General features: G+C 40.9%; 1 protein-coding gene across 1 annotated transcript in view; it reads left to right on the top strand.

The window, feature by feature from the left end:
• The window catches only part of cd34 (CD34 molecule), a 43,866-nt gene that overhangs the window by 8,351 nt on the left and 16,886 nt on the right, over positions 1–18,629 (top strand). Inside the window, exons 2-3 of the mRNA XM_043716707.2 lie at positions 14,426–14,506; positions 17,390–17,568. Coding sequence (XP_043572642.2) covers positions 14,426–14,506; positions 17,390–17,568 — 260 coding nt within the window. The remainder of the gene's footprint in view (positions 1–14,425; positions 14,507–17,389; positions 17,569–18,629) is intronic.

Here is an 18,629-nt window from a genome sequence, read left to right as displayed (position 1 = left end):
TGTCCCCCATTAATAAAATAAATCAGTTTGGCTCTTTGCCACTTTGTCCTGACTGTGCCAAATCATTGGTCGTAGTTCAACATAGATCATTTTCACCTGACAACTGGTGTAAACAAACTTTCGATGCCAGCTTTGTAATCAGCCTTCTCGTATCTATTCTTTCTGCAACCAATCTGCTCCATCCCACTAGCCAGATTACCAAATGAACCTTCCTGCTCCCTGTCCCACAGCTATGATTCCGTATTCAATCCAGCCACAGTACTCGTCCTCACTTTAAACCTATCAGCATTCCTGGTTTCCTTTACATTGGGGAAACAAACTGTAGACTGGGTGACCACGTGGCAGAAAACCTACATTCTGTCCACAAAAAAGACCCTGAGCTTCCAGTTGCCTGTCACTTCATCTTGTTCCCTGCCCAACATCTCTGCCTGAGGCTCGCTGCAGTGCTCTAGTGAAGCTCAGAGCAAGCTGGAAGAACAGCCCCTCACTTTCTGCTTGGGAACTCTATAGCCTTCTGGACTCAATATCAAGCTCAACAATTTTAGAGCTTGAAGCACCTTCTACCATGTCCTTACTCCAACCTACACACACACAGACACACACAGGCCTTGTTGTCACATGGTCTGCTATTACTCACAACCCATTGTTAGCACTAATAGTCCCCATTTGGAGCAACTCATTCTGCTAGGATGATTGTTATCCACACTTTTATTGTCCAACTGTTTCTCTCACTCCTTGGACTCTGTCTCCAACTATTGTTTATTCCTTACCCCCCCTTGCTCTGCCCACCACCTGCGTAAATACCTTTTTCTAGCTACCATTAGTTCTGAGACCCAAAACATTAACTCTGATTTCTTTCCACAGATGCTGCCAGATCTGCTGATCCTTTCTAGTAATTTCAGTTTTGTTTCTAACATTTTCTGACCTCTCTCATAAACACCAGATGATTTTACATGGAACCTCCCGTTAACTGTTTTTGGCATAATTATTTTGCCTGCAGTCAGCCAAGTCTCTCTGTCACCTAGTAATCAATCATGTTTACTTTTTCACCCTCCAACTCAGGCAGAATTCTAACAGGTAAACAAACACTGTGTGGAAACCATACCTTGAAAAACCTGTGAAAACAACTGAAGTACAGTAAATGTTCATTACACAGGCTGAAACATCATCAAGGTATATTTGCTTCAAACCAGTTATATCTGATAACACATGTCTGCACTTGTTAACAACAATAAGGTGTACTTATATAGCACCTTTAATGTAGCAAAATGTCCCAAGATATTTCATGCTAACATTGTCCTTGAAAATTTACCACTGGCAAGTAGCCAAACTCTTGGGCAAAATTTCTGAAATTCCCTCATAACATTATGATGTTCCCTAAAACCTGAGTAGCTGAAGTACAAATTGTGAAGTGAAAAATGAGTATCCCTGCCAATCAATTGCTGAATTTAGGTCTATCTAGACTAGCTCTATCTACCAAAATAAACATTATCCTCACTTTAAAATTTTTTATTGATACTTAACCCTTGTCGTCAAGTGACAACGGGCTCAAAACAGAACGTTCTAATTTGTCCCACAGCCGGAGAAATCAACAGAAAATCAGCCAAACTAAATTAAACAGCAGCCTGCAGTTATGGGTTATGACGAACAGTGGAGACCAAGGGGAAAGTTTAAAGGGAACCAGATACAACCATTCCAAGGGTTGTGTATTGGAGAAGTGTCAATCAGATATTCTAGCATGGTGCCTGCCTGAGTATACACGTGTCACACCTCCCTGCATGGCAACAGTGAAGGGTTTTGCTGTAATCCCTTTGGATGATTTGAACCCAGCTCTTGACCTCATTAGCCAAAGGCCACAGAAGATCCTGGAAGGCCCAGTGCAAGGGCGGATGAGATCACACACGTGGATGTCACCTCCTTGGTGAGGATGTAGTGAAGATCTGGCCAAGACTCACAGAGAAGACTTATAGCAGCAAACCATTCAGCAACCCAAGGAGATCCACGCTGACCTGTGAGACCTATCTTTGTAAAAGAGGGTCAGCTTTACAACATAAACTGGTCAAACTGTCTAAAACACAGACGACATCTATGTATTTCTATTTCCAAAGTGAAAGACCATATAAGGCAATTGAGATATTGGATGGATTAAATTCTCTCCCTCAGGGCATAGTGATTCTACCTACAGCATGTAGTCTGCAGTAGTTTAGGAAGTCATCTCACCACTATCTTCTCATCAGCAACTAGGGATAAGCAGGCTAGCCAGTGATGCCTATGTCCCATAAGTGAATAAACAAAAGTTGCCAAAGGCATTTGATATCTGTATGCACTGAAGGTTGATAATGTTGGTGCATCAAAGGATGCCAAGGGAAGTAAGAATGGAAATTATATGAGCTACAATCTTCCAATTCATCTTAGGTATGGGAGTGTGCCAGAATATTGGAGAATTTCAAATGTTACACTCTTGTCTGAAAGAGAATTGAATCATTATATAACGTGTAAAAATGCAGGGCTGTAGGGAAGCAGCATAGGAATGGGAGTAAGTGAATTGTTCTTGCAGAGAGCAGGCATGGATTTGAGGATTCAAATTGCTTTTCTGTGCTGTATCTGTTCTATGATTTAATGAAATATATTTATTTATAGCTTAATATTTTATCTTGCAATCAAATATGAATAATTTCAAATTAAATACTTCTATTTAGTTTCATATGTCATTGGAAAATTCAATTAATTTATCTACTGCACTGATTTATACAATGCACCATGCATTGTAGCTTTTCGATAATTATAATGATCACCTAATCCATTTCTAATAATTTTGTTAAAGAACACAGCTATTTTAAAGGCACACATTGAATTTTGTCACTGGAGTTCGTGTACGATACAAAGATATTTATTTATCTCAGTGCAATGAGTGAGTCATTTGTTTTTTTCTATATTTCATTTGTCATTTAAAAAAATCACAAACAGCTTGTAAGATCTGTTCAATTTTTCATAAAATGCTTCAAATAGAGTAGTGCAAAATTCTTAATTATTTGCAGTTTTCAAAAAGTATTTACCAGATACCATCAGCAATTAAAGAACATTGCCTCTTGGAAAGTAGCCTAAGGCCAGAATTATATCCACTGGGGGCCTGAATGTGTAGTGAAGTAGAAACTGGCAATTTCAATGCTGATGTTTACGTTTAAATCTCATCCAAAGGAATGAAAGGTTCCTCTGCTGTTTTATCTAACAATTCCACGCGATTTGTACTTGGCCATTGTTCAACCAGTTCCTATGGGGACATGGCAGAGTTTCCACAGCCTAGAGCTTTCCTTAATGACAACACATTAGGCATTCATATTGGGAGGGCACAAGAAAGCTGGTGTGGGAAATGGAAAACGTCACTTGCTGCAGTAGTAGTATAGAGCAAAGAGACCAGTCAATTTGGAACCTACCCAGTTTACATTCCATTGCAATCAATGGACTGGTGATGATCAACTCTGCCAGGTTACTGCTACGTAGTGAAGTAACAGACCTGTTCCATTGACTAGATAAAGCTTTAAAAACAAAACCCTGAAAAGACAGCATGGGACATTGATAGATGAAAACTAAGACTTGTTTCTGAAATTATCCACCTACTTCTGCTGATAATAAGAGTCCAAGAATCTTCCTGCAGTGAAGAAAAAGTGTCATTGTGTTGTAAACTGGGACCTTGTGTTTTTCTGTACAAGTTAATTATTCATTACTTTCCTTTCTCCCATGAGCTTAATATAGATTTGATTGGTTTTCATGCTTAACTGTATTTTTTTTAAATTTGTCTACCCACCTTAAAAATTAGTTAAGATGAGAGGAATGTACTATATACTGTATTTCAATCTTGAAATATTTGCTTGACCAACATTTGATACTCAGTCAATGAAATGTTACTTTATTATAACAATAATTTAACATTTGAATATTAGAAGGCCGATCAACCTGAAATGATAAAATGGAAACACTGATTTTCTCTCTAGATTTTCTCCAGCTAGCTGTTTCATGCAGAACTATACAATTTATTCCAGGGACATCTGTAACTTTATTATATCTCATCAATGGATTAAGATTTGCCAAGTATTTCCTGAGTACATTTGTTAAACATGTTAAACACATTACATCAGTGCAATTAGGTAAGATTTTCCAGATTGCAGCTGGAAAACATAACAATCAAACCACTCTTTCGAAGCTTCTTCAATCCCAGTTGCAACATGTTAACCCTGTTTGGAATATAATGATATATTTTTCTTAAAAGAAGCATGCATAGTTCAAACAGAATCCTGAGGCCCTCAACAGTCCCTAACTTTTGGATCAGTAGCTATGTGTTTTGTTACATTGATTAACCAAAGGTTTAGGGGGTTGGTTAACTGAGTTGTCTGGACAGCTGGTGAGTGAGGCCAATCACAAGGGTTCAATTCCCACACTGGCTGACATTGCTATGACAGACTCTCCTTTGCAGCCTCTCATCAGGACCCTCAGGTCAAACTGCCACCAGCCATCTTTCTCTAATGAGCGAGCACCCTGTGGTCCAGTAGGACTATGACAACTTGCCTTTAATCAAAGAGTTATCTGAAATGAAAACTGTTGCTATTATACTATTGCATTGACAAGCAAATTCGTTTACCTATTTTAACTATTATTTACTTATAATTATTTCTTCCAAGGAGTTAGATTCCGGTCGTGAGCCATGAAAATGTTAGGGTCTTGATTTTAAAAACTGGATGAAAAAGAACATAATAAATAAGAGGAGTAGGCATTAGCTTCTCAAGCCTGCTCACCCATTCAATAAGATCACGGCTTATTTGATTGTATCCCTAACTCCACTTCCTTGCTAGTCCCTCATAACCTTTGACTTCTTAAATCGATCAAAATCTGTCTAATGCTGATTGGAAATAATCAATGACCCAGCTTCCTTTACTATTAAACATGGAACAACAACATATCCCCTATGATTCCACTGTCTAATAATTTTGCCCATGTTAAAACTTTTCTTTTTAAGCAGAGGAGCAGGTCACATATTAGGAAAACAGCAGTATCCTCTTTTTAAAGAAGTGAATTAACATCATGAAGACCCACAGGCTGTTTAATTGGTGCTTGAGTGAGGAGTAATAGTCCTCAAATGTCCAGACCAGGTGGGAGTTGGATTGGATCAGAACAGGCAGAGAGAGGTATATTATTAGATTTTATTTTAGGTTTCCTTGTAGGCAAGATGGAGCAAGAACGATCCCAAACCTCATAAGGGAGAGTTGGACCTTTCCTTCCCTGGGTTCCCCCATCTCCCTCTCCATTTCCCCTTACTAACTTTTCCCCAAGTCCACCTTCCCCTTTGACTGCCAAATATCATTCCCAGAGGCCTCTGGCTGCAACTTACTCTGACCAAATGCCTGTTCTTAATTAGCATTTAGTGAACTGGGTCCAACAAAATTTAAATAAATGAGACCCAGCCATTAGGTTTGGGCCTGGCCTTGATCTCTCAATTACCTTCAAGTATACTGTCTTTTCAGGGCTGACACACTCTATACATTCCATTGAAGTCAGGGCCCTGAATTAGTTAGTAAAGATTATTTGACCGATCAAGCCAGATGTGTAATTTATTCTGTTATGCACCATGACCCACTTTAATTCCCTTAGTTTGCGCTGGGACATGTTCCAATATTTTTCACGGTAACAGCAAAAGTGCAGAAAGAAACCCGAGTTGCCTTTGAAACCAAAGTTTTGCTTTAAGCTGGAAAGAAATATATTTATTGAGCAGAAACTTGCTGGAAAAATAATGGGGTGTTAACAATGCATGTGTTACTAATGTGAAAATCTGCCAGAAAATTCAGGGGATTAAGAGATTGTCATGAGTTGTGAATCTCCAGAATTACTGTCCAATGTACACTGCTCTGCTGTTTGCTGTGTAAAAACATCTAACGCTTAACCTCACCATTATTAAGAAATTAATAAAGTTGCACATTGGCTAACAGACTTTGCCACAGAAAGTTAAACCTGATAATTAACAGCATAAATATATTGTAAAATATGAATATCCCCTAAAGCAATGTCAAACAACTTCTCTGGCCCAGACAGAGAACAGCTTAAAATGTTCAATTATATTCTTACACGCAGTCAATTGTTAAAGATTTCATCAATGTCACATTTTGAATTTTATGTTTTTCTTACTTATTCTGTTTCTTCTCTCACTCCTAATCCAATTATTTATTTTTTTTAATTTCCTTTCTGGACTTGATTTGATTCTATTTTGTCATCTTTCTCCATTGTTTCTCTGTTTCTTTCTTAATCTTTATATCCATTGGTTAAGGCGATATATTATTGATCTTGCCATTCACTGAGCTCTCAGATGTCCTGTTTGCTCATTGACTCATTATTATCTTACACTCTCAGTTACAATGCAAAAACAGCATCAACTGAAAGGTGAAAATAAATAAATATAAAGATAGCATAAATACCCTGTTACAACAAGATTCAGCCCTTTATATTGGGGAATGGCTAAGTTTAATGAAATTTGCTGGACTCCACTGCTGCTAGGTCATTTGCCACTTTCATGACAAGAATATTGTCATTTGAGAATTTAGTCCAAATCAGTTAGTACAATGAATGAAATTAAACTTGTTATCAGGAACAGTGGGCATAGTCTTGTAGGATTTTTAAAGGTCTGGGTTAGGTGGATTTGTGATAGAATCCTAAGAAGTCTGCTGAGGCTTATCTCAACATCAGGGGTATCACACATGATCTTTTATGCTTTTCACAAGTTGCAACATGATGAGTTTCTCATTAAGCAGCAGCGAGTTGCCCATTAAGAGGTAATATGGCTTGCTAAGCACCTTATTAATGGTCCAATTCACCTCATTAACATTCAGCTTACGTGCAGTAGGATGCAAGTTGGAACAGGTATCTGGCAAATGAAGCTTGCCACTTGCTCAGAAAAACCTTCATGTTGGACACTGAGCAGCAATATCTCAGGGTTTAGATCAGAGTGGTGCTGGAAAAGCCCAGCAGGTTAGGCAGCATCCGAGGAGTAGGAAAATCGATGTTTTGCGCAAAAGCCTTTCGTCAGGAATAGAGGCTGGGAGCCTCCAGGGTTATCTCTCCACCCTGGAGGCTCTTTGCCTCTATTCCTGATGAAGGACTTTTGCCCAAAACATCAATTTTCCTGCTCCTTGGATGCTGCCTGACCTGCTGGGCTTTTCCACCACCACTCTGATCTAAACTCTGGTTTCCAGCATCTGCAGTCCTCACTTTTGCCTACCAATATCTCAGGGTACATTCCATGGGCACTGGCCACATAGACATTTGATATGTGTCAGCCTCTAAGAACCCTCACAGTACATCACCGATCCTGCACTGTACACTTCTGCACTTCAGTGCTGCACCAGCAAGTATTGTTGCAATGCTGCATGAAGAACACAGTCAATTAAAACTATAAACCCAGCTCATGGACTTAACCAGGCTGCACCTTTGGCCTTATTGCTCGCTGTCACAGTGCTCACTCCAGCTTGAGCCTACCTGGATGCTCCAAGCATCTCTGCCTTGCATTGTATGGCCTTGCCTCTTCACTTTTCCCCCTCAATCAATAGCTACCAGACTTATTTGACTTCAACCTCATTCTCCCATTTTGCACAGACACAGAGACACGATGCATGTCATAGTTGTCAGTAGGCTTCAGTCAACTAAAGGAGGATAGTCTTTACTGAGGGAGTCCTGGAACAGTAAGTCAAAGGGCAGCCTCACGTATGAGTCCAGAGGCTTGGAAATGGCCAGTCAAGGCACTCAGGTGAGTCAGGATGTTCTCTACATCAGGGGCGAGGAACTAAATATAGGGCAACCCCACCAACTGTCTTGACTCTCTACCCTATTGAAGATAGTTTTGCACCTGGAATGAAAGGCAAACATGAAGGGAGATGACAGCTGTTACTTTTGGTCTAAGTAGGGAGGTATCCTGTGAGTAGCAAGTGGGTAGGCTGTGCAGATGGCATACAGGATCAGTGGTGTTGGATGTTGGGGTGGGCAATAGTATGTTAGCTAAGATGATGCAGCAAAGTAGTAAGGCATGAGGCTTTGTGAAGAGATGGGTAAAGCAGCAGAGACAGAGTGAGTGTAAGATAACGAAGAGACTATGTAGTACTTATACTGGCAGAGTGGAGAAGGACATTGACCTTCTGTCTACAGTTTTGTGTTTTCTCCATATGCTTGAGACTGTTCTAACCCAATTTCCAGCCTTGGACTAGTCTGGCATTATCTGGTTGCATGCCATCCGCTCTCCAAGGCTGGGGAAAGAGGAGGTCTGACCCCTACACCATTCCATCTAGTAGTAGCTCCAGGTCCCTGCCCCCTAACCCAGGTATTAGAACATAGAACATAGAACATAGAAGAATACTGCGCAGTACAGGCCCTTCGGCCCTCGATGTTGCGCCGATCCAAGCCCACCTAACCTACACTAGCCCACTATCCTCCATATGCCTATCCAATGCCTGCTTAAATGCCCATAATGAGGGAGAGTCCACCACTGCTACTGGCAGGGCATTCCATGAACTCACGACTCGCTGAGTAAAGAACCTACCCCTAACATCTGTCCTATACCTACCCCCCCTTAATTTAAAGCTATGCCCCCTTGTAATAGCTGACTCCATACGAGGAAAAAGATTCTCACTGTCGACCCTATCTAAACCCCTAATCATCTTATACACCTCTATCAAGTCACCCCTAAACCTTCTTTTCTCCAATGAAAACAACCCCAAGTGCCTCAGCCTTTCCTCATACGATCTTTCTACCATACCAGGCAACATCCTGGTAAACCTCCTCTGCACTCGTTCCAGTGCCTCCACATCCTTCCTATAGTATGGCGACCAAAACTGCACACAATACTCCAGATGTGGCCGCACCAGAGTCCTATACAACTGCAACATGACCTCAGTACTCCGGAACTCAATTCCTCTACCAATAAAAGCCAGTATGCCATATGCCTTCTTCACCGCACTATTTACCTGGGTGGCAACTTTCAAAGATTTGTGTACATGGACACCAAGATCCCTCTGCTCATCCACACTACCAAGTATCCGACCGTTAGCCCAGTACCCCATCTTTTTATTACTCTTACCAAAGTGAATCACCTCACCCTTAGCTACATTGAACTCCATTTGCCACCTTTCTGCCCAGTTCTGCAGCTTAACTATATCCCGCTGTAACCTGCCACATCCTTCCTCACTGTCTACAACTCCTCCGACTTTCGTATCATCCGCAAACTTGCTCACCCAACCTTCTAACCCCTCCTCCAGGTCATTTATAAAAATGACAAACAGCAATGGTCCCAAAACAGATCCTTGCGGAACACCGCTAGTGACGGCACTCCAAGATGAACCTTTGCCATCAACTACTACCCTCTGTCTTCTTCCAGCCAGCCAACTCCTAATCCAAACCTCCAACTCACCCTCAATGCCATACCTCCGTATTTTTTGCAGTAGTCTACCATGGGGAACCTTATCAAACGCCTTACTAAAATCCATATACACCACATCTACTGCTTTCCCCTCGTCCACCTCCTTAGTCACCTTCTCAAAGAATTCAATAAGGTTTGTGAGGCACGACCTGCCCTTCACAAAACCATGCTGACTATCCTTGATCACATTATTCCTATCCAGATGTTCATAAATCCTATCCCTTACAATTCTCTCTAAGATTTTGCCCACAACAGAAGTGAGACTCACCGGCCTATAGTTACTAGGGTTATCCCTACTCCCCTTCTTGAACAAGGGAACCACATTTGCTAGACTCCAATCTTCTGGCACTACTCCTGTAGACAACGAGGACATAAAAATCAAGGCCAATGGCTCTGCAATCTCCTCCCTTGCTTCCCAGAGAATCCTAGGATAAATGCCATCAGGCCCAGGGGACTTATCTATTTTCACCCTTTCCAGAATTTCCAACACCTCTTCACGACATACCTCAAAGCCATCCATTCTACTTAATTGTGACTCAGTACTCACATTGACAACAATGTCCTGTTCCTGATTGAATACTGACGAAAAGTATTCATTCAGTGTCTCCCCAATCTCTTCAGCCTCCACACGCAACTTCCCACTACTATCCTTGACTGGACCTATTCCTACCCTAGTCATTCTTTTATTCCTGACATACCTATAGAAAGCCTTAGGGTTTTCCCTAATCCTACCAACTAAGGACCTTTCATGTCCCCTCCTTGCTGCTCTTAGCTCTCTCTTCAGGTCCTTCCTGGCTACCTTATAACTCTCAATCGCCCCAATTGAACCTTCACGCCTCATCTTTACAAAGGCCGCCCTCTTCCATTTAACAAGGGATTCCAATTCCTTATTAAACCATTGGTATATCCACTATCTGATCACTAGGTATTGATCCCCCTCGGCCTGCCATGTCCAGGACAAATGTCAGGAACTGTAGAGGGCAGTTTCAGAGCTTGTATGTGGACAACCCAGATGTTTGAAGGGTCTTCCCACTGGAAGCAAGTTGAACTTTCTCATTGGGAAGATCCAAGGGGTGGAGGAGGACAAGCAGGGTGGGCTGGAAGGTCCCACCACCGCTGGGATAGAGAGGAGATTCTGTGGGTCGTCTCTCCTCCAGCTTGCTACCTCCTGGCACCAGCTTGCCCTCTTGTGGTGAGCTTATCCAGGTGCTTGACAGCCTTTTCAAGCTGGCATGGGTGCTATTTAATTCCAAGATATCCCAGCAGTAACAAATTGTTTGGGAATAGCATGTGGTGAGATGTGGCTGGAATCAGATGTGGGATCCAGTCGGGGCAGGTAGGTAGTTAATGCAATGTGGTTGGTAAAACACAGTGAGAGTGCTGACAAGACATCAAAACAAAGAAATCCTCCAAAAGACTTGACACAACTCACACTTTGCCATAGTCTCCTCTTCAGATATCCTACCGTGGTATATCCACTATCTGATCACTAGGTAAGTCCAAGACAGAGCAAAAACATAAGTGGACTGACAGTGGTGTAGCATAACTCTTATCCAGTACTACAACTGGTAGAGATGGCAAATTATATTTGGGATGATAATTTGGGAAAATACCACACGTCTAACCCATTTGACAGTAGACTAATATTCTTGGGATATTTATATATCACTTGCTCTCAAAAGATGTTAATCCCAGATCCCATGGAATTCACTGCCTGAGAGATAAATCTCAAAATGTAGAAGCCTTCAACAAAAGTCCTACTGTAGACAATAATCGTCATTCATCACATTCCTGCTGTGAGTACCGCAGTGAGACACAGAATCTGTATGAGCAACTATAAAAGTACTAGAGAAATTTAGTGTGCCTCCAACATTTACTCTCGCATTACATAGGACAACTGTTGAAACATTAATGTCCTTCTGAAAGCAGTTTTACCAACATTCTGGCAAAACTTCTGGAAAAATCAGCCTCAATGGCTTCAACAATATATCTGGATGGCCAAAAAATGTCTCCACAATCAGGTCCTGCTTCTTGAGCTCAAAGGGCCAACTTATGGGCAAACAGAGAAAACACTTCAAAGACACTCTCAAGCTGTACTTAAAGTGTATTGAGATTAATATGAATGGCTAGGAAGAACTAAATTGTGCATCAAGTTTCATCACACTTCACGATGTTGTGACTTAATGATGAAGCAAAGTGATGGCACAAAAGGAAGCAAATCCTGCATTCCAGATTGTTATGGACCAATCCAGACCCCTTCAAAACATTTCTAGAAAGTAGCCTGGACCCTAATGTTGCTAGTTGTTTTAAGCAGGTGTAACACAGATATTCCAGGAAGGATACAGCTGGTCAAACCACTTAGTTTTAAACAAACAGAATTTATCTACAAGATTACCAAATGAAACACAAACAAAAAAGAAAAGAATAACTTAAATTATCCAAAAACCCAACAGATTATCCCAACTTCATGATGCTGTTCCAAATATTACAACAATCCCCATAAACACCCCTTGGCACAAAAGGCACAAAATCAAGCATAGGACCTCACAGGAGAGATGTCAGAGAGAGAGGACAATCAGCCTGTACCTGCTTCTTTGAATCCAGCAGCATCAAAAACACTGCTGTGCTAAAACCAAACCAAACCAAACCAGAGAATAGCTGAGCTGGGAGCACTGGCCACTCTGCTTTCATTGCACAAGTGTTTTTTTTCAACTTGAAAGCCTTTTGTCTGAGGCACTATCTGTTAGTTATAATCAAACTGGCCCTAAAACTTATCCAAACCCAAAAGAGTCTGTATCTTTTACAAACGCTCTGTAAAAAAGGACAACATAACCTTATTAAAGGAGCAGCATTGTCACAAGGTCGCAATGTCTCATGGGACAGCCTGTCACATGTGCCCTAAGATCCATAGGTTGACTCACTCACTTGAAGACCCATAGCAGAAACTTGCAATCCCAAGTAGATGTCATTCTCAAATGACATCTGCCTGGAAGTCTGTGGTGAGTGGTGTTCCACAGGGTTCTGTCCTTGGGCCTCTACTGTTTGTAATTTTTATTAATGACTTGGATGAGGGGATTGAAGGATGGGTCAGCAAGTTTGCAGACGACACAAAGGTTGGAGGTGTCGTTGACAGTATAGAGGGCTGTTGTAGGCTGCAGCGGGACATTGACAGGATGCAGAGATGGGCTGAGAGGTGGCAGATGGAGTTCAACCTGGATAAATGCGAGGTGATGCATTTTGGAAGGTCGAATTTGAAAGCTGAGTACAGGATTAAGGATAGGATTCTTGGCAGTGTGGAGGAACAGAGGGATCTTGGTGTGCAGGTACATAGATCCCGTAAAATGGCCATCCAAGTGGACAGGGTTATTAAGAAAGCATGTGGTGTTTTGGCTTTCATTAACAGGGGTATTGAGTTTAAGAGTCGTGCAATCTTGTTAGACCGCACTTGGTTAGACCGCACTTGGAACACTACGTCCAGTTCTGGTCGCCCTATTATAGGAAAGATGTGAATGCTTTGGAGAGGGTTCAGAGGAGGTTTATCAGGATGCTGCCTGGACTGGAGGGTTTATCTTATGAAGAGAGGTTGACTGAGCTCGGACTTTTTTCATTGGAGAAAAGGAGGAGGAGAGAGGACCTAATTGAGGTATACAAGATAATGAGAGGCATAGATAGAGTCGTTAGCCAGAAACTATTTCCCAGGGCAGAAATGACTAACACGAGGGGTCATAGTTTTAAGCTGGTTGGAGGAAAGTATAGAGGGGATGTCAGAGGCGGGTTCTTTACACAGAGAGTTGTGAGAGCATGGAATGCGTTGCCAGCAGCAGTTGTGGAAGCAAGGTCATTGGGGACATTTAAGAGACTACTGGACATGCATATGGTCACAGAAATTTGAGGGTGCATACATGAGGATCAGTGGTCGGCACAATATTGTGGGCTGAAGGGCCTGTTCTGTGCTGTACTGTTCTATGTTCTATGAAAGGACATTTAATGACTATAACAGCTCTCAAGCAATTAAATCTCCATACATGATAGAAATTTTTATCTGTACATTGTGTATGTTGCCTTACGTGATAAAAATGAGGATGTCTTATTGAACAGTGGTAGCATTCCCACGTCTGGGCCACAGATGTTGAGTCAAAGCCCTATTTCAGGGCTTTCATGGAAGATGACATGTTGATCAAACAGGTTCATTCATTTCTTCCAATACTTCTGTAATCAGTCTGTAAGAATGGGAGTATCTGTTGATTAGCCAATTGCACTGAAAAAGGCAATACCAAAATTATTGTTACAATTTGCCAACTATGATTGAGTACAAATCCAGTGGAGGTTTACGGTCAGAAATATTTTCCTAAGCTATGATGCCTGAGGAGAGAAAGAAGTGAAGTAGCTCATATATAATGCCTAATGTAATGTAGCAACCGAAAAATTATACATCAGAAATTGCAGTACACAGATTGTCTGTTGAGATGAAGTAATCTCCTGAAATATCAATAACAATTTGTCTTTTATGAGTTTCAGCTTGCACCTTTTTGCAAAACTCTCCACATTTCTTACATCTTTTCCATTACCTTAAATATTGCAATAAGGTCACCTCTCCTCTGAAGGTTGGAAAGCCCTGTTGTTTTCTAGTATTGCTTCACAACTTGGACCTCTAACATGAGGATTCATGGACATGTTTTGTAGTCTTCAGGCACCATAGAAAGGAAGAAGGATGGAATTTACATTTTTCCACAAATTTGAGGTAATGGCAATAAAATTCAAGTTTGATCACAATGTAAAACTTGTAATTTTTTAGCCAGGTTTTTCTATCCGCTGTAATTAGTTTTGCCCATTTGTGCTCCTATCAAAGGCTGACTTTCACTGTGGAAAAGAAAGTGAAATGCACAGGTAGTTTCAGTTTAATTAGCAGATCAAGGGCGATGACTTAACTAATGGCAGCTTGTTAACCAATTTTTCATGTTTCTTTTTTCAATGTAGTCCAATGGAATTGTCAATGTTCAGCACAACACAAAATAACACAACCAACCAGCACTGAAGCAATGAACAATAATGTAACAGGTGAGGTAAACATCAGCTTCATATGTATTTTATTGCATTGATATTTTGAATGCAATTAAACCAACTCAAAAGTTCTACAGACCATCCATCTGAGCTAAATGACTCATTAATTGTTAAAGATATAGAGAGTAATTTTGTCACCAAAAAAGCAACTAGGCAAATTTTCAACTTATTATTAGTTAAATGTTATAGGAACTGCCCTTCTACTGATTTTGACACCATGGCATAGCCCAGGTACTAGAATTATAGAATCACTACAGTGCAGAAAGAGGCCATTCATTACATCAAGCCTGCACTGACCCTCCGGAGGGCAGGCCACCCAGATACAGCCTCCACCCTATCTCTGTAACCCCACATTTACCATGGCTTACCCACATAATCTACACATCTCTGTTGGAGGACCCAGCAGAAACCCATACAGACACAGGGAGAATGTGCAAACTCCACACAGACACTCACCCAAGGTTGGAATCAAACCCAGATCTCTGGCGGTAAGAGGCAGCAGTCCTAACCACTGAGCCACTGTGCTACCATCATGCCGATTTGTAAATCTGCTCCAAAGTCTTCAGGTTTAATTTCTGATGCCATCGCATTCTTACTGCCTTACACAAACAAAAACAGAAATTGCTCGAGAAACTTAGTAGGTCTGCAGCATCTATGGAGAGAAAGCAGAATTAATATTTCGGGTCCAGTCACCATTCTTTAGAACTGGCAACATTTAAATGATAGAGTCACAGAGTTATACAGTACAGAAACAGACCCTGAGGTCCAACTAATCTGCACTGACCAGATATCCTAATCTGACCTAGTCCCATTTGCCAACATTTGACCCATATCTCTCTAAACCCTTCCTATTTATATATCCATCCAGATGCCTTTTAAATGTTGTAATTGTATCAACCTCCACCACTTCCTCTGGCAGTTCATCCCATACATACATCACCCTTTGCATGAAAATGTTGTCCCTCAGGTCCCTTTTAAATCTTTACCCTTTCACCTTAAACCTATACTCTCTAGTATTGGACTGCGCTACCCTGAGGAAGAAATTTTGTCTGTTCACCCTATCCCTGTCCCTCATCATTTTATAAATTTCTATAAGGTCACTCCTCATCCTCCAAAGCTGCAGGGACATAGAAGAAGGTATTCAGGCCCTTAAATTATTGAACTCAATCTTAAGTACTGAAGACTGCAGGGTCGCAAAGCGGAAAATGAAATGTTTATTTCCTTACTTCTTGTCTGTCAATGTTGCCATCTAGTTCAGTGGTAAACCTTTCCTTGAAATGAATGAACTGCTTTAATTTTATATCTGCAGGGTGTTAAACCTCAGCATAGACTTTTTTGATGATAAACTGGAAGTGAAAGATTGGATTGTGAGTGCGTTTCTTGGTTTTTATCTCTCACCCACTGCTCAGGGTTAGCATGAAAGTAGTTAGATGGACGCCTCTCCACACAATGCTACCTCAAAACTTCCCATGTCATTCAGTAATAGTTTCAATCTGTCTGACTTTTTCAAAATATCTTTGAGGAGAAAGTGAGGTCTGCAGATGCTGGAGGTCAGAGCTGAAAATGTGTTGCTGGAAAAGCGCAGCAGGTCAGGCAGCATCCAGGGAACAGGAGAATTGACGTTTTGGGCATAAGCCCTGGCTTATGCCCGAAACGTCGATTCTCCTGTTCCCTGGATGCTGCCTGACCTGCTGCGCTTTTCCAGCAACACATTTTCAGCTTTTTCAAAATATCACCAGCCAAGGTACTGCTCAATGTACCTGTCTCACTTTGTCCAGTCTCAACAGTTCTGATTATCAAGAATTCCAGAGATTGCCATATCCAACCCCACCCCAGACAGTTTAATTGGCGCTGTTAAAATCTATTTCCTCTTTAAAGAGCTTTATTTATACTCCCAGTACTTTTTACAACCTCCAAGCAAAGTTTCAATTCATCCCCTGCCTGCATCTCCCCAAGTGTCCTTTGTTCTGTGAGATGCTTTGAAAGGTGCTGAAATTGTCACTTGAATCCTCCATAAGTTTCTGTTTGTGATTCTCTCTCTAATGGCAACATGATTACATGGTCATTCTTCTAAGCTGAGGTGTTAATTAGGTATCCCCCTTTCCTCTTTAGCAGAACATACTACTCAACTTAGTTAAAGAGACATGTTGAAGCATCTTCATCTTGAAAAGTTCAATATTCATAACAGCAGATATTCACACAAGCACAGACACCTCTTTTCCCACATACAGCCTCACACACACATTCCACCACAAACACATGTACTCTGATTTTTAATTTTAAAAAAAGGGTGTTGAAAGCCACATGAGCAGAAAGCAAAGTGGAATTGAGACCATAAATTGAACAGTCATGATTTTATTGAATAGCAGATTAGACTGAAAGTGCCCAATGGCCTACTCCTAGGGCATACATTTCTGTGTATGTCTCTCTGCCATTGTCCACACATATACACAAACATGCACATTAACTCATTCATAGAATCCGTACAGTGTGGAAGCAAACCATTCGGAATCCACACCAACCCTCCAAAGAACATCCTTCCCAGACCCACCTCATTCCTACAAACCTGAATTTCCCAGTCAGCTGAGGCTGGAATTGAATCCGGGTCCCTGGCTACCCAATACACAGGCAAGTATTTGCACCAAGGCACCATTCATACCCTGAGAGTTCATAACTTTCAAAAATAGAAAGGTTAACTTAGAAGGCAACCAGAGTAAAATACTAATACAAAACATCATTTCAAAACTGAGATTTCAAACTCTCTGATGCTTAATTTTCAATCAGATTTGTGATAGTAATTGTAGTCTGTGAATACTGGAAATCCCAGAGAAGTGGTGAGTTTTAGCCTTATAATGATTCAGCATATTTGTATGCTCACAGATGTTCCTTCAACAAATGCAAGTGCACCGAATACTTCCACTGAAAATTCAACTGGCAGATTAATAACAAATGGTCCGGTCAATGATAATGTGACACCAGATAGACCTGATCACGCTGAAACTACTGCAACAAATCAACTTCCTTTCACTACGAAAAATGAATCAGTAAAAGTAAAGCAGGTAAACAGATCAAGTTGTAAACATTCTGTTAATGTGAAAAAATCTTATGTTGTAAATAAGACTATAATAATTGTTAAAACAGTAATATTTCCCTTTTTGTCCCTGTCTAGTGTGCTATTTTTGTAAGAAAGTAGAGTAATAGAGATGTATAGCACAGAAACAGACACTTCCGTCCAACTCGTCCATGCAGACCAGTTATCCCAACCCAATCTAGTCCCACCTGCCAGCACTCGGCCTATATTCTTCCAAACCCTTCCTATTCACGTACCCATCCAGATGCCTTTTAAATGTTGCAATTATACCAGCCTCCACCACTTCTTCTGGCAGCTCGTTCTATACACGTACTACCCTCTGCGTGAAAAAGTTGCCTGTTAGGTCTCCTTTATATTTTTCCCCTGTCACACTAAACCTATGCCATCTAGTTCTGAACTCCCCCACCCCAGAGAAAAAAACTTTATTTATTTATCCTATCCATGCCCCTCATGATTTTATAAACCTCTATAAGGTCACCCCTCAACCTCCAATGCTCCAGGGAAAACAGCCCTAGCCTATTCAACATCTCTGTTTAGTTCAAATCCTCCAACTTTCACAACATCCTTTCAAATCTTTTCTGAACCCTTTCAAGTTTCACAACATCCTTCCAATAGGCAGGAGACTAGAATTGAATGCAATATTCCAAAAGTGGCCTAACCAGTGTCCTGCACAGCCGCAACAAGACCTCCCAATGCCTGAACTCAATACTCTCACCAATAAAGGAAACCATACCAACACCTTCTATCTACTTGCGGCTCTACTTTCAAGGAGCTATGAACCTGCATTCCAATATATAATTAAAGTAAATCTAACAATGGTGTACAAACTTTATTTTCATTTTCCATTTATAGTCTGAAGATTCATTTGCATTAAAAGAATTGCAATGTAATATCAGAATTCAACAGAATAAGAAGTGGGAAGCTTAATGATGGAAATAGTGTTTTGAACAAATCTATATTTCTAAAAGCTTACAAATTTAAAGAGCACCTTTCCAGCTTTGCTAAACCAGGTCTTGGATCAGACATTCT

This window comes from Chiloscyllium plagiosum, unplaced genomic scaffold, assembly GCF_037043375.1.
Source record: "Chiloscyllium plagiosum isolate Xiang-an unplaced genomic scaffold, Cpla_swu_hap1 HiC_scaffold_26, whole genome shotgun sequence".
Classification (NCBI taxonomy): Eukaryota; Metazoa; Chordata; class Chondrichthyes; order Orectolobiformes; family Hemiscylliidae; genus Chiloscyllium; species Chiloscyllium plagiosum.
The sequence above is the reverse complement of the archived record's forward strand: the minus strand, read 5'-3'. Positions and strand labels throughout refer to the sequence as shown.